At 35.7% G+C, this 27,426-nt stretch overlaps 1 protein-coding gene across 1 annotated transcript in view; it reads right to left on the bottom strand.

Moving 5' to 3' along the window:
* Nucleotides 1-224: 224 nt before the first annotated feature.
* Nucleotides 225-27,426, bottom strand: part of crbn (cereblon) — a 52,877-nt gene continuing 25,675 nt past the window's right edge. The window contains exons 6-11 of the mRNA XM_028825143.2: nt 22,843-22,905; nt 20,190-20,274; nt 14,490-14,605; nt 13,414-13,478; nt 10,402-10,533; nt 225-4,195 (exon numbers count right to left, since the gene is read on the bottom strand). Coding sequence (XP_028680976.1) covers nt 4,012-4,195; nt 10,402-10,533; nt 13,414-13,478; nt 14,490-14,605; nt 20,190-20,274; nt 22,843-22,905 — 645 coding nt within the window. The 3' untranslated portion in view covers nt 225-4,011. The remainder of the gene's footprint in view (nt 4,196-10,401; nt 10,534-13,413; nt 13,479-14,489; nt 14,606-20,189; nt 20,275-22,842; nt 22,906-27,426) is intronic.

Consider the following 27,426-nt stretch of genomic DNA (forward strand, 5'->3'; position numbering starts at 1 on the left):
ACAGAAGAAATACCATAGTTATAATATTATCAAAACTTTTCTTGGCAATTCCAAAACAGCCAATACTTTAGGAATAATTCACATACATAAAATTAAACACAGTGAACTTTTATAAAAATCATTACAATCTATATTCATACATAAATAGAAAAATATGCATAGTATAGGAGTTCCAAATTACACCATTCATTAAGAATCAACAAAAAATAATGTGAGACACAAAGTTAAATTTTCATAAATTATCTGTTTATTGCTGACTTAAGTTTACAAATCTCAAACTTTATTTAAAACCAATGACCATAAACAATACCTGATATGCGCTGTGGGTGAGCAGAGATCTAGAAAATAAACATTATTTAGGCTTCACATAAGCAGAAAAATAGTCATGAATTTATGTAATAAAATACATCCTTAATTTAGAAAAAAAACAAAAAAACTTAAAAATAAGACAATTATTTTATACAAAGTAATATAACCTGTCACCACTGTTGTGTGATATATATTAACATACCTCAATCACGCCATGCTACCTGCCCTCAACTGTGCACTAATGCCTGGAACCTAAACTAGACCAGCGGACCACCCCATTCCCCACAACAACTTAATAGAAATGGACTGCACAACACTGTTTATTTTTATTAGATGCAAACTATTCCTAAGGTTTACGATTTAATGTGAAGGAGGAAAGGGAAAAGGTTCCAAGTCAAACTGCTAGCAAATAAATGAATTATGAACTTGAGCTTTAAGGCACATTTTCACTATTAATTCTGATTTAGATCAAACACTACCAGAAGTCCGGTCAAGTTTAAATTTTTTGACCAGATCAGGCACCCATTTTGAACTTATCCAGAAGACTCAAGAGACCCAGCATATACGCAGCAGTAAGTACATAAAGATATTGGGCTTGCTCAACACACATACAAATAGGGTTATATGATACCTTGTGAAAGTATTTAAACCCTTTAAAAGCTTAAACATTTTGCCGACGTAAAAATGATAGCTACACATCTTTATTTTAATCAGTAACTGCATGCTCAAAATGAAAACAGTTTAAAGGCAAAATTATTTAATTGCTGGCAAATACTTTAAACATTAAAGGAATACTGCACCCAAAAATTATATTTATTCATATGTTAACTACACCATACGGTTTGTAATGATGACCAAAGGAAAAAAAAACGTAATCTCATGTTTTCATGGAGAATGGATATAGTAACATTTTTGATAGAACAGGAGCTTACGACGACTAACACTAGAAAACAGCAACTAATGTCAAAAATGTCCATGAAAAAAAATCTTGTTAGTTGTGTCGCATAATCCATATGTTAAGGCATCCAGTTGTATGCTCACAACATGCAAAGCAAATGCGTTTTTTTGCTAAAATATTCAAGTTTAAAGAATTACACCAAAAATTAATTTTTGTGGACTACTTTCATTTTCTAGAAATACTTATGTACCATTATTTTAGCAAAAAGTTTCTTTCGCATGCTGTGAGCATATGACTGGATGAATTGAGATGTGAATTTTGTGTCACAAATAACAAAAGGTTTCTTTCATAGATGCTTTTAATATTTTTTATCATGGTTCGTCACCATGCGACTCATTTTGTCAAAAATGTCCTTATCTCCGTTCTCCATGAAAACATGAGATTAAAAAAATGGTTTTGGCCATCAGTACAAACCAGACAGAGTAAGTAACATATACAAAATATAATTTTTAAAAATTGACGCTTGCCTAAGCTTTAGCTCCAACGTTCATGTACTATTGGTCACTCTCTGTATTCAAAAGAGAGTAACTGCATTCTTATTGGCCTCTGCCAAAATAAACTCGGGATGTCTCAAGAACTATTGGTCACACAGTAAATATTAAGGGAGGACAATGAAGACTAGAGTAACAATCTGAGGAAGACTGAACAAATGTGATAAAAATGAAAAGGCTGGAACAAAGTGGAAAACAACATGAAGGTCAGTCTCCCCTCTGACCACCACTGGCTTAATAACAAAGATATGGATTCAGCATCACTCCACCCAGGTACTTCTTCTAATATATATAAAGGGTAAGTCAGAGCTCAATATGCAAACAAAAATGAGACTTATGAGGGATGTCACTAAAAGACTAACAATCATCTTTGAAAATTTCAAATCATCAGGGGCTGACAATTGAATAAACGTGCATTGGTCAACTATAACAACTGTCTGTATGGGAGATTGTAAAGAAAAAAAAAGAGTTACTCTCTCATCATCACCTGGCAAAATCATTATGTGTAATGCATAATAGAGAACCACTTACATTTTGGGTACAGTCTTGTGGTCTGATGAGATCAAGTTTGAGCTTTTTAGCCAAAAATTCAAAGTACCCATTCTCTAGAGAAAGTCATCCACAGAGTGAAGTATGGATATAAACAGAATGCATTCTGCTTCAAGGATGCTCATCAGTAGAAAATAACTGAGATTTTAAAAATAAAAAAACGAAATGGAGTACATTATTGGATAATACTGTAAGAAAGCATGTTCTAGTATATCTTAGGAGATGAGTCACCTTTCAAGCAAGTCAATGACCTTAAGTAAAATGTCAAACTGAAAATGGTGTTCCACAAGTGATGTCCTAGGAACTTAAATAAGCTGGAACAAATGTAACAAAATGACTTGAAACTACTCACATTTAACCGGTAGCCGAGTATTAACGTCTAGGGTCTGAATTCTTAAGGAAGATACCTGTGTTTGATATCCAAGATATGTGCGGACAAAGATCTAATTTTTTGCCTTTAAAATTTCTCTTCTTGAGCACTGAAGTTTGAGACTGGAAGGATACGACTAAATACCACATGTAATCAAGCAAAATTTGAAAACCTTTTAATGGACTTGCATACTTTTCCAAGGCACTGCAGAGTACAGTAAACACAACTTTTCAGATTTGGTAGTATTTGCTCTGGATCAAACTATAGCAGATTTCAATCCAACAGGTATTAAAAAAGCAAGCAGATATGCCAAAGAGATTCACAACAATCTTTACTGAAAGAAACAAAGAGCATTTGCTGTTACAGAGGTATTAGACACATGAAAGGAAATATGACATAAGGTTTGCTAGGCTGTACATTTTGAATTATTATAAATGTTATCAAAAGTCTACTGGGGAAGAAATGAATCTGTAAGTGCAGAGAAATGAGAGTCAGGGTGAAGTAGTTACTAAGTCTCACTTTAATGTCTAAACAGCAGCTCCAGAACCTATTTTGAACAATCAAAAAGATAATAATAATAATAATAAAACTTTCATTGAACTATAAACAAAATCCACAAAATAAAAAATGCAAAAGAAGTGTATACACCAATTTTTAAAATTATAAATAGTTCCATTCAATAGAACTACAGCAACATTAAAGAAAGGTGTGATAGTTTTAACTGCTCTTATCACAGCCTTTTTCATAATACTAGATCACTTTCCTTAAGCACTTTAATAGTTTATCAGAGGTTCAGATTCACTTTACATATCAAGTTGCATCTGGTTGAAATGTACAAGTCACAGAGACGCTCTTCTTAAAATGCTTGTAAAGCAAAATACAAAAATTGCCTTGCCGACTTTTCTCAAGATTTCCATTTAAAGGTACGCGGTTGCAATTGTGCAGTACTTCAGTGGGGCATCCAAAGCTACTGTATTAACAAATAGCTGCAAAGTTCAGCATCATTATACATATATACAAAAACGCACAATACTGAGGAAACACAAATACCTGGGAGGAATTATGCACTGAGTAGGGGTTTTTCATTATGCAGTTCCCTCTCTTTGAGGGCTTCTTACCTGTTTATCAAAGCATGCTGCTTTACATAGGACCTTGGCACTGATTTACTAAAGAAAGTGTGTGTGTGTGTTACTAGCTCAAACAGAACAACAATAAACCTAACCTCGAGCTGAAGCCAAGTCACAGAACAGTACCTTAGTGTTCCAAGTAGATTCAGATAAAGAAACTAAATTATTTTAACAAACACTTTGTTCACTTTTTTTTCGCAAACATGTTTACAGACAAAGAAGCCTGGTGTTTTGCTCCCCTTCATCATCTTCTGTCTTAGGGATCTGAGGAAGAAGTGCAGAACGTGTTAATCCCCAAAACTTCTGTGGGGACATTTCTTTTTTAGTTGCAGTAAATTTCCAGCCCATATGTGACCCGCAGTTTCTGCACTGAGCTATTGTCCAGGCATATCTACAAAACAAAATGACAGTTGTTTATATTCCACTTTAATATTAAAGCACTATTTCCTTAGTTTCACCAACAAGATGAAAAAAAATATATATGTTATTTACAAAGGTATACGACGTAGGCTGAAAATTTGGTTGGAAGTTGGTTTTCTTCTCTTTGTATGGGAAGCGAATTCAAAAATATTTTGTACTGGTTTTATAATGCTCTCCAAAATAATGAATATTGACAACAATCTCCTTGAAGTCATCTGAGGTCCATTTAGTTGTTTTTCACTTATCTCTCAGACAAAAATTATTTGTGTTTGTCTTCTTTACACAAGTAGAAGGCATCTCAGACTGTATAATGATGACTAGTGATGAGCAAACCTTGGTGAATTCGCTTCACCTCAAGTTTGGCGAAAATGTGGAAATGCTCAGAAAATTCAGTGAACTCTGCAAAATGCTTTGAAAGTCAATGGGGAAGGAGAACTTAACTAGTTGTGAGTGGATTATAATGGTCCAATGGTCTTTAAAATTGTTCCTGAGGGCTAGAGAAATATGTGCCAACTATTCTGGACTAGGCCACCATGCCTCCCTGAGATGAGATTATATTCTGAGTCCACAATATTTCAAGTCCTACCCTCTCTATGCATTTCCTGAGCTTCTATCAGTAAGACTAACTAACACCTTCAGAGCAAGTGATGCAAGGGATTTGTGCTGTATACTCGGGCGGCTACCCCTGTCACTACCTGATCCGCGCTACGTAGCAAGGCACATAACATTCTTATTCTAGCAGTGAAGACACAACGTACAATGAACCTCTGCAGAACAACAAAATATTTTTCACAATATTCTCATTATAGTTAGCTAATATACCCCTCAAATGAAACAGTTTTTTTTTAAAAAAAGAAAAAGACTTGCAGAGTGCAAATCTGGCTAGAGTACTGATCGGGCAGTGGTATCACACATGCATATATGCCCAGCAAATTATTTACGCATGTGCAAAGCAGATTAAGAAGTACCATAAAGCGTAAGATGGAGTAGCGCGGATCAGGTAGTGACCTCTCCAACTAAAATAGTGGCTACAACTCTGTGAAGTCACGTGTCCTCACAAAGTACGATGGGACACTGGGAAAAACATGTCTGTCTATGCTGGAAGCACTGAGAATTTTCAGGGAAAACTTTGGTGAACAAGATCACTGCCAAACCTGGCAAATTCACTTTGGAAAAACGGTTTGGTGAATTTCACTGATCAACTCTACTAATGACAGATTGGGTAACTTGGTCTCCAATTATTTTAGCACCTGATTATAATAAAATAAATTAATTTGTGGTTTACCTACTTTGCAAATAAATGAATCCCAAGTTACCTAATACGTTTTCAATTACATGCTGTAATCCTTTTTAAAATATGCAGAATTTTTATATACAACTCTTTTGTTTTAAAAAGAACTATTGTTGGCTAATCAAAGCTGTAATGTAATTAAATGCAATGCATATATAAATACACAAAAACAAAATAGACTCAAATTTAATAAGTCCAAGTTAAAATCCACAATAGGAAAAACTTGAGATGGTGATTTTAGCTTTTTTCTGTGATGCAGCTACATTATTTCCTTAATATTTTCACTTGTACAATTATTAGAGGAATGATTCAGCTGATACATGGAAAGGTATGATGGTTTCCATAACCGTCTAAGAAATTCTACAAATCTCTGCATTACTCTGACAGCTGGACATTGAGTTGAGAATTTTACTAAAAATGCATCAACCCACCAATTAATTTTGCGTTTGATTGTCAGAGTAGTTAATCATTGCTGTCCACCTTTGAAATATTTGTGCCAAAACTACCACTCAATTTGTATTGCATCATACAAGTTTAGAAAGATTACAAACAGCTGCACTTCCTTATAGGAAAGAATGCAGATTCAGGAACTGTATGAACACAGAAATCTATAATGAAGTTACAAGAACAATTTCATTTAATTGGATAACACAAGGGGCAGCACGGTGGCGCAGTGGGTAGCGCTGCTGCCTCGCAGAAAGGAGACCTGGGTTCGCTTCCCAAGTCTTCCTTGCATGGAGTTTGCATGTTCTCCCTGTGTCTGCGTGGGTTTCCTCCGGGTGCTCCGGTTTCCTCCCACAGTCCAAAAACATGCAGGTTAGGTGCATTGGTGATCCTAAATTGTCCCTAGTGTGTGCTTGGTGTGTGTGCCCTGCGGTGGGTTGGCGCCCTGCCCGGGGTTTGTTTCCTGCCTTGCGCCCTGTGTTGGCTGGAATTGGCTCCAGTAGACCCCCGTGACCCTGCAGTTAGGATATAGCGGGTTGGATAATGGATGGATGGATAACACAAAAATCAATCTTTATATTATCTACAACCTGTTATAGCATTCATGCCCAAAGCAATGCAAGTATGTATATATAAAAAACTATCAGTTCTGATAATATAAATTTAACAATTAGAAAACTACTTGTATGAAAATAATTGAGTAAATACAATCAGCATGTGTTTATGAGAAAATAATCTTTTATGAACAGGCTATTAGAGTAGGAGACAAATACAAAGCTTACAACATACTCAAGTACCTGGTACTTTTTCTAATTTATAATAATGCATTGATTCTGGTATTGTTAGTAAACTTGCAGAATTCTCAGATGGCACAAAAAAATGGAGAGATGACAGATTTTGAAGATCCACCAAAATAATTCAAGAAGGCCAGCGCACTTATCAAATCTGGTTAAACACTTGTAAGATGAGGTTTAATTTAGGAAAGTGCAAAGTGCTACACGTGGGCAAAAGACAAATTCATTATAAATACAAGATAAAGCTAACTAAAACAATTACAATATGCAAGCTTTCGAGACAACTCAGGCCCCTTCTTCAAACAAGATGAAGGGACCTGAAGAAGGGACCTGAGTTGCCTCAAAAACTTGCATATTATAATCGTTTTAGTTAGCCAACAAAAGATGTAATTTTGCTTGATTTCTCACTAAATACAACATAAGAAACACTTTCTTAAAGTTAGAAACCTCTGAAAAGGATTTAGGGGTATGCATCAACAGAAGTGATTAAAAAAGACAAAATTATTATGTATTAATGTAATATCTTTTACATATACAATAAAGAAGGGATGCAATGCTCAGGCTACCTCATGTGCTTATGAAACTCCATCTGGAATACTGTGTGTAGTTCTAACCACCACACTACAAAACAGGCACTACAGCAGTAGTAGCTGTGCAGAGAAGAGCAACCAAGTGCATCCTGGGACTACAAGGTATGTCTTACACTGAGAGACTTTGGAATGTTCACCTCTTCAGTCTTGAGCAGAGAAAGCTATGTGGTGCTTAGTCTAGGTGTTCACAATTGTACAAGACATTGAAATAGTTGGTACAGCAGACTTCTTTCAGTTAAACAGTGAATCACATTCTTGAGGACGGCAGTAGAAATTAACAGGAAGGGCATTGAAGACTGAAGCCATGGTGTTAACATTCACACTAAAAGATGTGGGGTTGTGGAACAAATGACTGAGTTCTGTAGTTAAAGCCAAAATGTTTAGAACCTTTAAAATTAAATTAGGACAACTTAGTTAACAGCTATAGAAACAAGATTGATGGAATGAGTGGTTTCCACACATTTACCTGACTTCTATTTTTATTTTGTTAATATCAGTGATATGTGTGGATTAAAATATCAGTACTATGCTTAAGATTGAACAAAATCAACTAAATACAATATTAAATAATAACATAAGGTCTGAGTATGTCAGTGTAAATTCAGAATAGATCAAAATGTAGGTGACTAAATAAAATAAAATGATGATAAAATTAGATGACTCAGGCGCCGCTGCGAGTGGCAGCCTTTCCAGCAGCTCCGTGTACGACTTTATCTTTCTATCTTTTTATCTATTTCACTGATCACACCCACCACTTTCTTTTATGTGGACTCATTCCCTGGACACTTTTTACTACTTGGACATGGATTTTTACGCGCCGAGACTCGTCTTGTGAATTTCCCTTTGGGATTAATAAAGTAAGTATCTATCTATCTAAATGTAATGCATTAGTATGCTTAGGAACTGATAAAATTAAGTTTTTTTTTCAGTAAAGGAGTCAGTGGTGGCAGTTTTTCTAGATATACCAAAATAATAGGACATATTCTAGAGGGAGGGCATCCATTTCAATCAGATGAAATGTGTATTGGTGGTAGATGATATGCAGCCTACCACCAATGCCATGTAACTGGATGAATTTTTTGAATGTTCATTTACAATAAGGGTCAGGAAGGAATGATTGATTGACTTCATATTACATAATAGAATACTACAAGCCAAGGTGATATTATTAGTCCTGTATTGCTTAAGGAAGACAGAGGTTTCTAAGTAAGGTAGTTCTTCTCACTAATCACAGAGCCAGGGATGGCAATGCATTGCATACTGAAGTAAGAATTTCAGAGTACTCTGTACACAAGACAGTAACGATTCCATAAACCTACTGTTATGTAGGTTGAAGAAGAGCACAACCCTGGCAATCCAAGCATTTACATCTGCTCCTTAAATTTAAGTTTCTTAGAAACTATTGCACAAGATATAGCACATGCGGTAGTACAACTTTTTATGCAACTTACAAACAAGACCAGAAAAAAACTTCTAGGAAGCAATTTCCAGAAGACACGTAAAATCCTATGCATGTCTGTGGACCACTTGAAACAAGTCAAAGCTAAAAACAGCTAACCACAGCTTTAAGTTTACTTTGTGCAAAGGAGAATTGCAATGATTGCTTTCCGTGGTACATTTACTACTACTGAATTACAAAACTTTATGCCCTCTTAAAAACAACAGATCAAAATACCACTTCTTGTGGTTTGCAAAGCAAAGAAACATGTCAAAAGCAACCTTCAAAGAAATGCAACTGTTTCTCTATGTGGGGCTTAAGTAAATAAGCAAAAGAAGATTTTCTGTGTGGATATAAAAAACTGGTGTTAACTATTTTTCTGCACTTCACAAAAACAGCTAAAATAATATGAAAGCTCTTCCTTGTATGTCCTGTGAGATATGTTACCCTCTAAATAAAATGATGGCATATTTTACAGTAACCAGATTAAGGGTTTATCTGGCCACATAATCAGATTATTCGTGGAGTAGTCTACCTCTGTTAATCAGGTTTCTCAGAGGCCAATAACCTGATTTCTCTAACTGGAATAACGGTTCACATGGCATTGTAGAAATCAGGTTCATATGAGATGCCAGTAAATGCTCTAAGTAATACAATATGCTACAAAGAGTATCTGATGAATTACACTACAGGATTAGATAGATAGATAGATAGATAGATAGATAGATAGATAGATAGATAGATAGATAGATAGATAGATAGATAGATAGATAGATAGATAGATAGATAGATAGATAGATAGATAGATAGATAGATAGATAGATAGATAGATAGATAGACAGACAGACAGACAGACAGACAGACAGACAGACAGACAGACAGACAGACAGACAGACAGACAGATAGATAGATAGATAGATAGATAGATAGATACTTTATTAATCCCAAGAAAATTAAAGGGCACCATGTGACATAAGGAGTGCAAGTTGAGCGTTTGTAAGATTAAGAAAAAGCAGAGACAGCTACTTTACAAATTACTTTACAGTACATGTTCACATGATACTTAATGAGCAATTCTTTTGCATGTAACTACTTCTTTGATATTTTGTAAAGCACTTTGAGCTACATCCTTTATTAGAAAAGGTGCTATAGAAATAAATGTTGTTGTTTTACGTTTTTGAACGTGTTCAGTTTTATAAATAACTCTTTTTTCAGCCTGATAGCCCATGTGGATCTTTTAATAGTAAGAAATGAGAAACTGGTCTTACAGGAGCTAATGCTAGTTAATAAAGAAATGGTAATCACACATGCTCATTCACATATTTAATCGTGTAAATTTCAAGTAAGCGTACCAGCACTCTACTACGTTTAACCAAACAGAAGTACTCTATTTGCTGCATACGATATCTATTAAAATTCGTCTCCGCTAAACACACAGGTTAATAGTGTCTCCCTCTATTTTTGAACCCTTTAACCTTAAAGTAATCTTAACTGGGGTCTAGACTACACTTACACAATTTAATTTTTGAAAATGTTGGGTGCTTCCAGAAGACATTTTACATTATACAAAGACAAAGGTAACTTGATACATTGAAAATATAGAGCAAAAAGTTCACTTACCCAGGAAACCAACTGTGTTGGGTAGAAGGGCGGCCTATCAGGTTGAGATTGCAAGTCTTGTACACTGTCAGTGTCTCGTGCACATAACCATGTGGATTGACATATGCAGCCATGGGTCCACAGAGAGACAAACTGTGAAGAAATAGAAAGGAATCTTTTGCATCGTAATTATTTTGATTAGACTAGTATTACTACAGTCTGAAAAATCACTTTGTGTATTCTAAGAGTTTTGAAATGTTCAGGTAATTTGAAGTATTCTTCCTATACCTCGATTTAAAGTAACTATTCCAATGGAAGGTTATTTAACTAAGGTCTTCACTAAAAATGTACTCTGACATGATGGTTCTGGATTTTATACGTTCTTGTTCATGGTAACTATATTTGGCACAATTATAAAACTGGAGATCAGACATGGGAGGGCAGGCTCTTTCAAGCTCATTCAAATGATACAAAACGTCAGATATTGCTTGACAAACCCTACAAGCACACTCACTGGTAAAAGGAATAGAAAAACCCTTACAAAACCTTCAAAAACCTTCCTTACAAAAAAAAAAAGCAGGGTTACCCCATTCACCTTGATAAATTCTTTCAGTTTTGCAGAAAGTTGTTCAATGAATGCTAAATATTATCATTATATGTTGTAACAGAGGGGTATTAAATTACCATCAAGAAAGTGTAGGTTTAACATGGAAAATGTATGATCAGACCAATAAGATAGATAGAAAGAAAGATAGAAAGATAGATAGAAAGAAAGATAGAAAGATAGATAGATAGATAGATAGATAGATAGATAGATAGATAGATAGATAGATAGATAGATAGATAGATAGATAGATAGATAGATAGATAGATAGATACTTTATTAATCCCAATGGGAAATTCACATTAAAAGGGAGGAGAGTGATTTGGGAATTAAAATCCAATCAATACTAAAAACAGAATTACGGAGTGCAGAAAATAAAGAAAATTCTTTCATAGATGGATTTAGGAGTCAAAACGTATCAACAATATTTAGATCAGAAACAAACTTGTCCAGAGAGGAGGAGGCTGGAAGGAACAGAGTGACTGATCTGGGTGTTGCTTTATTGAAAAGCAGGTCAATAAAGAAATTCACATCAATCCTAGCAATTAGTTCAAAACTATTGTATGAAAAGAAAGTATTTTTATATGATGCAGTGGCATAAATTTAGCAAGTGTCATCCACTTCAAGCATAACACAGCAGAACCATACTGTATTGTCAACCCCAGAGGTAACATTCTTGAGCTGAAACTACTATCAGACTAAAATCATGAGATCAATTTTACAGGAGGACATGGAAGAAGAGGCAGCAAAGACAGGGCCTAGACGAAGCACATTGAGCATGTTTAGAAATTAGATATTTTCTTTGTAAAAACTCTGTCCATCTTATTATACAGTATTGTAAAAGACCATTAACTCTCAATCTCATCTGATGGGCAGACAATGACATCACATTCCACAAGAGAATGTTAAGACTAGCCATTATAAAAAAAGAAATACATGAGAGTCTAAAAGAAAGAATTAATGTTAGAGGACATTTAGCAAATAGAGGAGGGGGGTGAGGTATTGATCACCTCTAAAGCCATCTTGGGTTCAGAGAAGAGCTGTTGTGAGCCTGTGTGAGTTAGGTGAACTACGGCCCCATACAAAAGTCAGGCCTGAATACCTTCATGATCTGGGACATTGGTTGACAGGACTGCCTGGTCTGGGTGCAGTAATAGACAAGAAAAGGATTCTGTAACCTCCAAAGTGATCGATTATGCCTTCTGGACTTCTTGTCAGAAGATTTGATAGTCGTTATATCTTAAAGACTTGACAATCACCAGAGGACTCAGCCAGTGCTATGAAGGTGTAGGAGTCGGAGTGACCATCGTGACTCAAGAAATAACAGCATGCAGTATAACCTTACTCAGTATCTGACAGAATACCCAGGATTCTAAGGCTGTCCCTTCTTAGTTTATCCACTTGTTCAATTAATTTAAAACATAAAGCAGCTATTCCTGAGTTGACGGAGGACATATTGAAGTCATATCATTCAATCCGGCCTTGAAAGAAACTGAAGGATTTAGAGAGTTTATTCTATTCACACTTCAAGCAAGTGAAGCGAGCTCTTAAATCTGAAAATTTCCTTTGACTAACTGCATTCAACAAAGCCTGGAATATACTATAACTTTGTTTTTTGACAAACTTTTCAACTAACAAAGCTGAATGACTGGGATCAGCCACCTAGGTACCATCATGTCTGGCCTTGAGAGTTTGCTTAGGTGGGATGAGATTCATCTGTTCAGGAGGTGTTCTTCTGCTAAGGGCATCATTTCAAGTAGGTAAGGCAATATAGTCTTTTTTCTGGGTGAGTACTAATGCAGGGAGCAACTTATTAGATGGTAAAGAGCAAAGAGTGACTTGCAGAAAACAGCTAGTGTGTAGCCATTCCCTAGCCAGTATTGCATGAAATCCCACACAAATAAAATGATAATAGACACCGCTTCTTGTCTATTTTGCTTTGGAAAGGAAAATCAGTTTAATTTTTAACTATAATTTGACAAAAAAAAAACAAAAAATCAAGAGGTTAAATGTGAGAAAACTATTACATGAGGCTGCTTATATCAGCATTTGAAGCTGTGATGTTAACATGTTCCCATGTAGTATTCTCGAAAAAAAAACTCATTTGTTAGGAAATAAAACAGCATGCTTTATCTATCTATTCATCTACTTTATGAACCAATGCCATCCTTTACAGAGTCACCTGTACAGCCCACCCTGGCATTATCTGCCTCCATCTCAGCCTATACACATGATTTAGTAAGAAGAATTAAGTTTAGTCAGGCATGTGGCTCACAGAAACTTCTATTTGACTTTGAATTCAAATACATTACAAAAATCATTATTAACAAAAGCAGATAAACTCATAACATAAGTGGTTATTTTCTAGTGAGCTTCCAATTAATCCAAGTCTATAGTAATAAAACTAAATGGGAAAAGAAGGGTCTAACCTGAAGATTTCATTTTTTGATGTTATTTCTGTGTCTTGGCATTGTTTACAGCAAAGCAAAGTACACTGTAGGTTTAAAAAAACAAGACAAATGAACAGGAAGACTTCAGAACACTGTTCTTCTATACTGATCTGCTATAACAACACATAAAACATCATTTAATCAATAGTCATTACATGTATAATAAATATTCAGCATATTTGAGTTGTACAGTAAGCAGTCACTGAGTGAAGACTTTTTTTTCCTCCGCAACAGTCAACACACAAATCTTCATCTAATCAATAGTCATTACATGTATAATAAATATCCAGCACATTAGAACTGAATAGTAAGCAGCTGTGAGTGAACACCATCCTCCCTTCGCTTACAATGACTGAACATAATGATAATTGGTATCACGCCAGAATGATTAATTGCTATTTATTGCTGCAATCCTAACAAAGTAAATGGTTTGACAGTGTTTAATTAGTTGTTACACACTCCTGTTCAACCAAATCAATGGCTGATTTTTTTGAAGACCCTTTCAAAGCAGTCAAAATTAAAAGACACTTTAAAGACAATAAAAATATTAAATAAAGAAAATGCTCCTATCTGCAAAGAATATAAGTTTTATATTATTACTCTGAAACATACAAACTAAGTTATTTTTCGCAAGCTTTGAATAAAGTAGTGCTCAGATACAAATATTTAGAAAAATTATTCTACTTCATTAATTAGGAAAACTGGTCAATGTGACCAGCATCTGACAAGAAATAAAATTCTCTATCTAATGACACAAAACAGCCAGCACTCAAATAACAGAGGCCAGAAAATTAGATGCATTGCAATAGAAAACATACAATTTTCAGATGGTGTGATATATACTGTCCCACAAGGAGGAAACAAATTCAACATTTAAATCATTATGTATGTGAAATCACTAATTTAAAAAATATAGTTTATATGTGTTGTGGTCTTAACAAGGATAAAATTGTTGCTTTCAAAAATAGACTTCAGAGTGCATGATCATTTCTTGCTTCTAACTAATCAAGTGCACTTGCTCTGTTTAATTAAAAAAATGCAAAAACTATACTTACTCGATCCATTATGTCCAGCTCACAACGCAATCTCTGGATAGCACTGCCTATTTTCAAAAGCTGTATTCTTAATGCATCATCAATTGGCAGACATGCTGCAACTCTGTACGAAAAGTCTACACGGGAGAGAAGCAATATGACAATTAAAATACTTTGAAGAAACGCAAATGACTCCAAAGCACACATTTACTTACTGTTAGATTATTCATAAGAAGTGTTTTTTACATCGAAATTGTCAAGAATGTTTACATAGGGATAGGTTCACATACTATGTGAAAATAATTTTCTTGTGTTTGTAAAATAAATCAACAATGGCGTAATTTTATTCTTACTTTCAACAAAAGTAGCAAACATCACTAAAATAAACTGACAGTCAAAGACATGCCATTTCTGCACTAACTTGCAATGATATTCTGCTAAGAGCATACCGTTGTGCTTGAAAGTTTGTGAACCCTTTAGAATTTTCTATATTTCTGCATAAATATGACCCAAAACAACATCAGATTTTCACTCAAGTCCTAAAAGTAGATAAAGAGAAATCAGTTAAACAAATGAGACAAAAATATTATACTTTGTCATTTATTTATTGAAGAAAATGATCGAATATTACATATTTGTCAGTGGCAAAAGTATGAGAACCTCTACGATTAGCAGTTAGTTTGAAGGTGAAATTCGAGTCCGGTGTTTTCAATCAATGGGATGACAATCAGGTGTGAGTGGGCACCCCGTGTTATTTAAAGAACAGGGATCTATCAAAGTCTGCTCTTCACAACACATGTTTGTGGAACTGTATCAAGGCACGAACAAAGGAAATTTCTGAGGACCTCAGAAAAAGAGTTGTTGATGCTCATCAGGCTGGAAAAGGTTACAAAACCATCTTTAAAGAGTTTGGACTCCACCAATCCACAGTCAGACAGATTGTGTACAAATGGAGGAAATTCAAGATCATTGTTACCCTCCCCAGGAGTGGTCGACCAACAAAGATCACTCCAAGAGCAAGGCGTGTAATAGTCGGCGAGGTCACAAAGGACCCCAGGGTAACTTCTAAGCAACTGAAGGCCTCTCTCACATTGGCTAATGTTCATGAGTCCACCATCAGGAGAACACTGAACAACAATGGTGTGCATGGCAGGGTTGCAAGGAGAAAGCCACTGCTCTCCAAAAAAACATTGCTGCTCGTCTGCAGTTTGCTAAAGATCACGTGAACAAACCAGAAGGCTATTGGAAGAATGTTTTGTGGACAGATGAGACCAAAATAGAACTTTTTGGTTTAAATGAAAAGCGTTATGTTTGGAGAAAGGAAAACACTGCATTCCAGCATAAGAACTTTATCCCATCTGTGAAACATGGTGGTGGTAGTATAATGGTTTGGGCCTGTTTTGCTGCATCTGGGCCAGGACGGCTTGCCTTCACTGATGGAACAATGAATTCTGAATTATATCAGAGAACTAGCAAAATACCCGCGCTTCGCAGCGGAGAAGTAGTATGTTAAAGAGGTTATGTAAACGTATATATACATATACATATATACATATTTATACATATCTACATATACACATATCTTTGGTTTCCTCCCACAGTCCAAAGACATGCAGGTTAGGTGCATTGGCGATTCTAAATTGTCTCTGGTGTGTGGGTGTGTCTGGGTGTGGGTGTGTGCGCCATGCGGTGGGCTGGCACCTTACCCGGGGTTTGTTTCCTGCCTTGTGCCCTGTGTTGGCAGGGATTGGCTCATGTATTTAGGATATAGTGGGTTGGATAATGGATGGATGGACATTTGTATGCATAGCCCCATTTGCCCGTTTTCGTTTTTTTTTCTTTATTCAGTAATATTTCAGCAAACCCGGAGCTTGTCAGTTCAAATCCTGGTACTGACACCACTGTGTGACCCTGAGGAAGTCACTTCACCTGCCTGTGCTGCAAAAAACAAAAGTAATGTAACAAATTGTACCTCAGATGTTGCAAGTTGCTGGAATAAAGGCATAAGTCAAATAGATAAATATGTATTATACACATAGGAACTATTCATTTATTTTCAGTTAAGTCATCTGCAGCAAACCTTTATAAATGAGGGTTTCTCGTTTTTAGATAGTGCAAACTGTTTCTTCTTCATTGAGGTTTTCTCTTGGAGAGCTTTTTTCATTTCATTGAAAATTAAAGCAGCAGCTGCCAAAATATGTAGCTTTCTTATTAATTTTTCAACATTGTGTAAAATAACTTTATAAAGTAACATAAAAGGTTTAAATACTCGTTATCCTTTTACATTAAAATATTACTAAAGAGATACAAAAAAAGTAAAATGCATATGTTGTTTTTCTTTAAGGAGATTAAATATTACTGAAGAAAAAAAAAAAACTTAAACAACCAAATGGGGCTATGCATACGAACTTAAAAGGTTTAAATAAAACAGAAATATATACCTTTTATTTTTACTTCCTTAACTTGTGGAGGGTGTATCTTGTAGCAAAGCCCTAAGTTTTTTCATGAAAGCCCGTTTCAGTCAATAAGTCTTAAAAAGAGGTGTAAAGATATTGACAATAAGCTATGCAAACCCACCAAGACATGCAATCGTTTAAATCAAGGTGCGAGTCGAAAAACACCACCCGATACTATTAGTTAATGATTAACACATTTCTATATGTATTGTAAGCATACAATACAACTGATAATATGTTGCGCTTATTTATCTGGTGTACCGACATTTTTGCGTGTTTAACGGCTGAAATCTAACGTGGTTTGTGCCCTTCAGAATGAAAACAGTTAGCATTTACCTTTTTAATAAAAAGCGAGCTTTTAAGCCTGAGAAATCACTCCGTAAATGCACACGTTTAATTCTTGATCACTTCAAACAACTGAACTATCCAGAACATTTCAGGCATACATCCAGCATTCAAACTATGTATAAAAAGCACAACTGTTAAAGGAATTCAGCATTTCTTAATTGAAAATGTTCCTTTAATCCTCAACATGTCTCAATGAGTCGTTCTGGTGGTTTTACTTGACATTTTGATATTCTGGTTAATTGTGTTTGCAGTTGAGATGTTCTTTCCTGATTTATACTTGTTTTCTCGTTAATATTTGTTTTGCTGGTGTTAGTGTTCTGATTAGAGGTTATTGGTCCTTTGATGTCTTGACGGTTTCTTCTTAGAACAGCTCCTATTACGCAATTCCGTCACATACTGCTCTATTGTTTCTCCGCTTTTCTGGAAACGTAAAAAAACTTGTGCCACTCAAACGTCACATTGCGCTTTGCGTTGCAATACGTTTCGAATTTTTTAACAATTTTGTTCAATTTCATATTGTCTCCATCTTCTTCAAACTGAAAATTGTTATACACCTCTAGCGCCTCTTCACCAATTACATGTAGAAGCATAGACGCTTTCATTTTTTCACTTTTCCTATCTGCTTCAATCGCAACAAGATACAACTCGAATCTCTGTTTAAATCTTTTCCAATTTTCAGCTACATTTCCCTTTAACTGGAGATTTGGTGGGGGCTGTAATCCTAACATATTTGTTTTTCTCTTTTGCTAGAACGTCTTAGCGCTTTCTGATCACGTTTTCGGGTTACTAACAGACACGCGACTCGTTCAAAAGCTGAACCTCTTCTTCACATTCCTCTTGCAATCCGCCACTTCTGACACCATGTAATGATCTTGTTAGGTTCGTAGTTTAATCAATACACACGATTGAAAGATATAATAACTTTTTAATAGACAGACTTTAGAGATATTTACTGTACAAGTTACTAATCGTTCTTTAGTTCACGCCCATTCTCCTACTTGCATCGGCATTCACAGGCATTACTAATCATTCTGTACGTATCCCTTAATAGACCTTACTCATCAACTATCATTACAAAATCCAACGTGGTTTGTGCCCTTCAGAATGAAAACAGTTAGCATTTACCTTTTTAATAAAAGGCGAGCTTTTAAGCCTGAGAAATCACCCCGTAAATGCACACGTTTAATTGCACATGTGTTAATATGCATGCTTACACAGTATTAAAAGACACTCAAAAATGAACGTCATTTACCTTTGTTCTCGCGTTTGATAATAGGCGAGCTTTTATGCCTGAGAAATCACCCCGTAAATGCACACATTTAATTGCACATGTTTTAATATGTATGCTTACACAGTATTAAAAGACACTCAAAAATTAACGTCATTTACCTTCATCCCGCGTTTGACTCGTGCTGTAAATCTCTTCCTTGTTTTTAGTTCAAGTGATTACGTAGGAGGTGTGATGACGCGATACGTGACTCCGCCTCCTCCATTAGAGTATATGGACAAAAAACAGGTTCCAGTTATGACCATTACACGTAGAATTTCGAAATGAAACCTGCTTAACTTTTGTAAGTAAGCTGTAAGGAATGAGCCTGCCAAATTTCAGCCTTCCACCTACACGGGAAGTTGGAGAATTAGTGATGAGTCAGTCAGTCAGTCAGTGAGTCAGTGAGGGCTTTGCCTTTTATTAATTAGTATAGATTCTAAAGGAAAATGTCAGGACATCTGTCTATGAACTGAATCTCAAGAGAAGGTGGGTCATGCAGCAAGACAACGACCCTAAGCACACAAGTCGTTCTACCAAAGAATGGTTAAAGAAGAATAAAGTTAATGTTTTGGAATGGCCAAGTCAAAGTCCTAACCTTAATCCAATCAAAATGTTGTGGAAGGACCTGAAGCGAGCAGTTAATGTGAGGAAACCCACCAACATCCCAGAGTTGAAGCTGTTCTGTATGGAGGAATGGGCTAAAATTCCTCCAAGCCGGTGTGCAGGACTGATCAACAGTTACTGGAAACATTTAGTTGCAGTTATTGCTGCAAAGGGGGGGGGGGGGTCACATACTTTTGCCACTCACAAATATGTAATATTCGATCATTTTCCTCAATAAATAAATTACCAAGTATAATATTTTTGTCTCATTTGTTTAACTGGTTTCTCTTTATCTACATTTAGGACTTGAGTGAAACTCTTATGATGTTTTAGGTCATATTTATGCAGAAATATAGAAAATTCTAAAGGGTTCACAAACTTTCAAGCACAACTGTATGTACACTCTTGTGTCTAATTCTTCTCATTTTTTATGTCATCTGAAACTGGTTATACATACATACATACATACATACATACATACATACATACAAAAAAAGAAACTATTAAACATACTCAATGAGTATGTTTAAATATACATAATCCAAGCTTTTTAGTTTCTCATAAGGGTGTCACGGTGGCACAGTGGGTAGCACTGCTGCCTCCCAGTTAGGAGACCCGGGTTCACTTCCCAGGTCCTCCCTGCGTGGAGTTTGAATGTTTTCCCCGTGTCTGTGTGGGTTTCCTCCGGGTGCTCCGGTTTCCTCCCACAGTCCAAAGACATGCAGTTAGGTGCATTGGTGATCCTAAATTGTCCCTAGTATGTGCTTGGTGTGTGGGTGGGCTGGTGCCCTGCCCAAGGTTTGTTTCCTGCCTTGCGCCCTGTGTTGGCTGGGATTGGCTCCAGCAGATCCCCGTGACCCTGTAGTTAGGATATAGCGGGTTGGATAATGGATGGATGGGTTCTCATAGAAGAATCACAAGAACAACAGAGGTGTATTTTTTTTCTCTTTTTCTAAATTCACATTAATGTTGTCCTATATATACAGTATGATCTCTTACAGACAAAGCCATGAGAATGAACTAAATCTAACTTAATAAGCTTACCTATTGCATTTGAGGGGAGAGAATCATCTTTTAGATTTTCATCCCATTCGTGCAACTGTCTCTTTACTCTGTCCATTAATATTTCCTCAAGATTAGGCAGACAAAAGAAAAATCATTAACATTCAATGAAATACTACACAGGTTGTAAAAGGAGTAATCAATGAGAATTAATACCATAAGAATCTTTGCACCAACTGATGCTTTATTTAAAACTTTACTATTTTTTAATAATATTAATATTTATTTGTTCTAGGTAAAAGTATTCCAGAAAAGGTTAAATAACATGCTATTCAAACATAAGTTTCAGTAAAACAAAATTACAAGATTTAAAAAAAAAAAAAATCTGTTCAATCAGAACTGCAAACAATCACATATATTACTGAAACAGTTAAAATATATAATAATAAAACACACTAAAACCTCCACCCTCATTCAGATAATTAAAAAACTAAAGAAAAAAAATAAACACATGTGTGCAAAATGTATGCCTCCTAAAATATAAATAACTGTGTGTATGTATGCATGTGTGGGTGTATACACACACACACACACACACACACACACACACACACACACACACACACACACACATTATTTCAATTAATGGTACAATATATTCATATCTTGATTTGCTTTGATGTAATATACTTTAATAATCCCCGAGGGGAAATTTTCACATGACCTCTGGCGGTCAGAGCGCAGGTTCAGCCATTGTATGGGACCCCTGGAGCAATTTTCAGGTTAAGGGCCTTGCTTAATTGACTTTTTATATGTGTAATAATTCATTCAGGTATCTGTTTAAATACAACCACTTACATATAACCACACAATAAAAGAGATACATGAGTAAAATAAGCTAACATATGGCAATTTAAAAAAGACAATTGTAATCAACTTTAACCAACAGACAGTTAACATAATATTGTAAAAATGAATGTGAAATTTCAAATGAAAAAAAATACAAAAAATGAATGAAAGTGCTATGAACTACACATCTTCAAATTGCTAGAAAATGTAAGCTAATGAATATATTACAAGTACAACTATTTATGCCAGTTTCTCCCTCTCTAATTGTTAAAGTATATGAAACCCAGCAGCCAGTAGGGTACTTGGAAAGCTACAGAGGTGAAAAGGCCTTTGTTAAATTAACTTAACATTTAACATATACCGGCATGCTTTGTTTTTAAAAAATTAAAAACTGGAGGGGTTTTGGATTGAAGGTGGGTGGAGGCAGATTCAGTAGTGTGCTTCAGAAATTAGAGGCATAAAAACTAAAAAGTGAGCTCTTTCTCTTCATATTTCTCAGACGACTGAATCAGATATTGACATTCATAGCTGTGCATTTTACATTACTTTATGAGTTTAGAAATATATTAAGAAGGATGATGAACATTGTTCAAATGGGTTTTGAGTAAAATAACCTATTAGTATCTGTTACACACGTTTCAGTGGCAGCTCGGGGGTCTAAATAAGATTAAATCACTGGGACAGGGGCTAAATGAGTGGACTAACACTTCTTCTTTCGCCTTTTTCAGATGCTCTGAAGAGAATAGCCAAACCTAATCTTCCTCTTCCGGTTCCTCACCACGCCCATGATGACCTCATTTCTGTCAGCTACCTCATTATCTCGCCTCTTCCTTCTTTTGGGGCTATTTAACCACCCGCATAACCTTTGTTTTCAGTCTTTTCTTTTGTTGGAGACTCAGTGTATAGTGATTACTCTGCGGAATTGCCTTTAATAGTTTTGTTGTTTTCTGTACAATATATGGGGTGAATCCCCACAAAACTTTTTCTGCCTTTGTCTCTATTTTACATGTACCACTTTCAAAAACAATGTTGATAGGCTGGCCTGTTGGTCAGTTTCACAATTACTTCCATTCTTACACACAAATCAAGGTTCTTCAACTCTTTCACTTGGGGCAGCTGTTCTGTACTAACCTAAAAGCTACTCTTTTCCGATGAAAGCCTATGATCTTAGATTTGGTGACAGAACTTTTCACACTGGCCTCTCTACACACAAACCTTACTAGAAAGAACAGGTCTTATATGACACTAATAAGACCAGGCATGCAGCATCTTCCAAAAACAGTAGAGATGCAACCCCAAGGTCCCCATACTGGATTCTCTCCTAGTTTTGTCATGACATCATGTCCATGAAAAACATGAACAGCAGAGTTGAGTAAAAAAAGATGCATCCTGGGCAGAAATCTCAAATTAAATAGACTTGACTTACCACCAAGTATGCAAAATGCATGATCAGAAAGTCAAGAGTATCCCAACTCTACATTCTTCAACTCTGAAGTATGTACATAATCTATTTACTTGTATTACTTTTAGTGGCCTCCAAAAGATGTCAATACATATTCTGCAATTAAGTTTGTTTTACCCAGAATTATTTCCTTTGAATGCATTAATCTTTGTAACACAAAACCCCAAGAGATAGTTAGTACTAATTCCTTCTCATTATATTTTACTTCTCCTATAAACTCCCAATATACTTTTCTTTGTCTTAAATTAATGAAAAACCAATTAGGATATCAGTGTTGATAAAGGTACTTCTCTTGCAAGAACTCTAATATATACATGCAAGAAAGCATCACATCAAAAGCTAATAGTAACATAATTCAAGTTTTAATCAAAACTATTAACTTACAGAGTCATACAGAGCATAGACCCAAGCAGGCCATGATGTAAAACTTGCACTGTTAAACTTCCTCTGAAAAAGAAACACAAACATGAAACGAGATAAAAGCCAATTCTGGGACTCAAACTTGTAATAATTTATTTCAATAAAAGTGAAAATGAATTAACAATATACATAGTATCTGGTGGCATAGTGAACCAGAATACAGTGGAACCTCGGGTCACGACCATAATTCGTTCCAAAACTCTGGTCGCAACCCGATTTGATCGTGACCCAAACTAATTTCCCCCATAGGACTGTATGTAAATACAATGAATCCGTTCCAGACCGTACAAACTGTATGTAAATATATTTTTTTTAAAGATTTTTAAGCACAAAAATAGTTAATTATACCATAGAATGCACAGTGTAATAGTAAACTAAATGTAAAAACATTGAATAACACTGAGAAAACCTTGAACAGAGAAAACTAACATTGCAAGTTCACGCTACAACCTTACAAACTGCTCGCTGTAAACAATTTTTTTTAATGAATTTTAAAGCACAGGGAAAAAAATGAAAATTTGAAAAATCCTTAATTTATACAAAAACTAACCATAAACAACCAAGAAAACTAACCTTGCATGAGTCGAGTTCTGGCATGAAGGAAGTGAGGAGGAAGAACTAGCCACTCGTAGAAGGAGGGTTTTGCAGCAAATCTGTATGAATCTTCCTGGCTTTCTCACATAACATTGCCTCGCTTACGCTATCCCCTGCAAGTTGCTTCTCATTCAACCACACTAGTAACAGTTTTTCCACCTCTTCCAGCACTTGAGGGCTCTGCTTGGTTAACACTGTAACTCCTTTTGCAACATCAGCTGCTTTAATGGCCTCTTTCTGCTTTAGAATAGATTTTGACTTCTTGTACTCAGCTGCAATATCAGTAACACAAACGCCACGCTCATACTTTTCAATGAGTTCTTTCTTTAATTCGATTTCAATTTATTCGAACCTTTCTTCTCACCAACACTACCACTCTTCACTTGCTTAGAGGCCATGGTTAATTGCAAAATTAACGCAAAAGCACACAAAATAGAGCACAAAGAGTTCACAGCGACTGCACAAGCGTCTGACCGAGAACAATGTTCAGAAAGAGACTGAACACATGCGGAAATCATCGGCGCGTACGAACCAGAAGGGAAACTGGCTTGTTCGTCACCCGAGTGTGTGGTCGTAAACAAATGCAAAAGTTTGGCAAACTTTTTGGTCTTAACCCGATTTGTACGTGTTCCAAGACATTCGTGACCCGAGGTTCCACTGTACTTAGATAAACCCTAAAATGTGGTAACATTTTTAAGTTTTATTTTTTCCTTCTCAGTTTTCAAAGTCCAAAACCCTGACCCTTTTAGCAAGAAAAAGAAATACAAACTACTAGGTGGGTATAATGAGCAAAATTGGAGTACAATGGGGGACTATAATGAACCACACTGGAGCATAATTAATAATTGGTTTAATAACATACATAAGGCCTTATTACAAGAATACCCATATAAACTTGTCATCACGTGCCATTTAAAACACATCTTTAATGAGTTTTTATTTTGCAAGCACAAGAGATAACCAAGGGAAGGGTTAGTGACTGCACAGCGGACTACTACTTATTCTGTGACACAAAGCAATGCATAAAAAACTATTAAATTGACCCATTCATGTTAGAAAAAATGGGAAAATTACAAAAGTAGGAACAAAAAACAAAACATGCTGTGGCTCCCAGGCACTTCAAATCCACATCTGCATGTTATTGCATTGACTGGAGCACCTGACTCCACTTTTTCTCTTTCTGACATATGTTTTCCATCTTTGACTTTGAATATTTAATTAACACAAATGAAAATGCACTGTGTTGGGTGTGCAGTATACAATATGTGATTAATGTTACTGTCTTTATCTGTTATTATAACTTAAATACAGATCAGAGTACATTTTAGGAGTCCTTCTTAAGCCTAAAGAATTTCTGCATGAAACTTTCTTGTATTGTTTGTTAAGCCCAAGACTGACTTCATATTCCTTTTTCCAATTTGAACTTAGGTTACTGGTTGGAGTCTTCTTTCTAAGCAGCAGCCACCATATAACCAAGGCATCCTTACCTCTATCTCAACTAGCAAGGGGCTGAATGGTGTCCATTCAAACATGAAACAACCCTGTGGACTTATTAGTTGAGAGGTATACACAGGGCAATATCTGCAGGCATACCACTAATGAAGCACTGTTAAAAGTCATTGATTATGACTGTTAAATGGTTTAAAAATAACAGGAGACTTTGGGCAATTACATATTTAAGTTCTAGGAAAAATGAGGCTGTCAAATTAACAAAAATGATTCCCTTTTTTAAACAATTTAATATTATATGAAGGACTGAAAAGTAAATATAACGTGGGAAAATAAATGCTGTGCTTTTCTTCACCTTTTTTTTCACACAATGGCAGTTATTAAATGCCCACTACTACGATTACTGAAAGGAGGCAATGACTGACTCTGTATAAAATAACACATTAAATCACTTTTTCCATATACAGTGGAACCTCGGTTCACGACCATAATTTGTTCCAAAACTCTGGTCGTAAACTGATTTGGTCATGAACCGAAGCAATTTCCCCCCATAGGATTGTATGTAAATACAATTAATCCATTCCAGACCATACGAACTGTATGTAAATATATATTTATTTTAAGTTTTTAAGCACAAATATAGTTAATTAAACCATAGAATGCACAGCGTAATAGTAAAATAAATGCAAAAACATTGAATAACACTGAGAAAACCTTGAACAACAGAGAAAACTAACACTGCGTAATTTAATAAACACCCAAAAAAAAGTAACCTTGCAACAATGCCGCTACGAACCAATCGCTGTAAACAGAAGTGAAAACAAAATCAAGCCCAGTGCATTCTTTAACTGCCTTCCTACCTTATGTATCCAGCTCTCTCTCTCCCGCTGCCTGTGTGTGTGCCTCCGTCTCTCTCTCGCGCTGCCTGTGTGTGTGCACGGCTCTCTCTCTCACGCGCTGCCTGTGCGCGGCGCTCTCTCTCGGGCTGCCTGTGTGTGTGCACAACTCTCTCGGGCTGCCTGTGTGTGTGCACGACTCTCTCGGGCTGCCTGTGTGTGTGCACGACTCTCTCGCGCTGCCTGTGTGTGTGTGTGTGTCGTGCTCTCTCTCTTGCTCGCTGCACAGGAAATGCCCAGAGAGAAACTGAACATGTACAAACCGAAAGGGAAACTGGCTTGTTCGTATACCGAGTGTGTGGTCATGAACCGAGGCAAAATTTTGGCGAACTTTTTGGTCGTAAACCGATTTGTACGTGTACCAAGACGTTCGTGAACCGAGGTTCCACTGTATATATATATTGGGGCAGAGTAGATATTCTCAATGACATCAGGTAATTAAAACAAGTAACAGCATCCTATTTTTTTCATTGCTGTCTAGCTTACTCGCAAAAAGGGTAAAAACCTGAACTCAATGGCACTACTGTTATCCAGGATTATGCAACATTTAATAATTTGAGAAAAATAACATTTGATTGTGAGCTACCTTTCTAAAGCACTGAATAACGACTATTTGGTACTAATTTACAGATTATTTGAAAAATAACAATTTGAAAGAATACAATAACCGATATACAGTACCTAAATCAGACATTGTTGCACTTGAAAAAAACCCTGCGGGGAGGCAACGTCTGAAAAACTTTCAACTGATCTACAGAAGTTAATTCTCTTTCTGCATTAAAAGTCAGTAATACAACCTTGTTTGATGAATTTTTAGCTGCATAACCAGAATATTTCAGTATCAGTTTATCATATTTATAGTATATACCTACACTAGTACAATGTAATGTTGGTACATGAGGTTGGTGTAATTCAAATAATTTAAGGGTAATAACTATTAAAGGAAAATGGCGCCCAAAAATATTTTCTTATATGTTACTTACCCCATGCTGATAAAAAATTCAATCTCATGTTTTTATGCAGAATGAAGATAACAAAGTTTCTAATATAACAGTGTTTTATAGTGACCAACACTGGACAATAGCAAACAATATCAAAAGTCCATGAAAAAAATCTCAAATCACTTGTGATTCATAACACATATGTTAAGCCATCCAGTCATAAGGTCATGGCGTCTTTTTTACTAAGATGTTGTTAAACAAGAAGCTTCCCAAAAACACTCTTGTGAATGAAAATGGAACATGCTCTGAGTCCCCAAGACTATTAATTGAATATACAACACCCCATCTCATTCATTGGTTAGAAGTCCAGAACAGTAACAGCTTATTGATTGGTTAACATTGTGCTTCATGTGACATTAATAAAATTACAAATAGAATATGCCTCATGTGAATTTTCTCATTGGGATTAATAAAGTATCTATCTATCTATCTATCTATCTATCTATCTATCTATCTATCTATCTATCTATCTATCTATCTATCTATCTATCTATCTATCTATCTATCTATCTATCTATCTATCTAGTTTGGCGTATCCAAAATGCTTTAACAAACAGCAGGCCAATTTGCCTGTGTAGTTTTACAGTCTGCCACTAAACAAGGTTCTT

The sequence above is a fragment of the Erpetoichthys calabaricus genome, chromosome 18 (genome assembly GCF_900747795.2).
Source record: "Erpetoichthys calabaricus chromosome 18, fErpCal1.3, whole genome shotgun sequence".
Classification (NCBI taxonomy): Eukaryota; Metazoa; Chordata; class Cladistia; order Polypteriformes; family Polypteridae; genus Erpetoichthys; species Erpetoichthys calabaricus.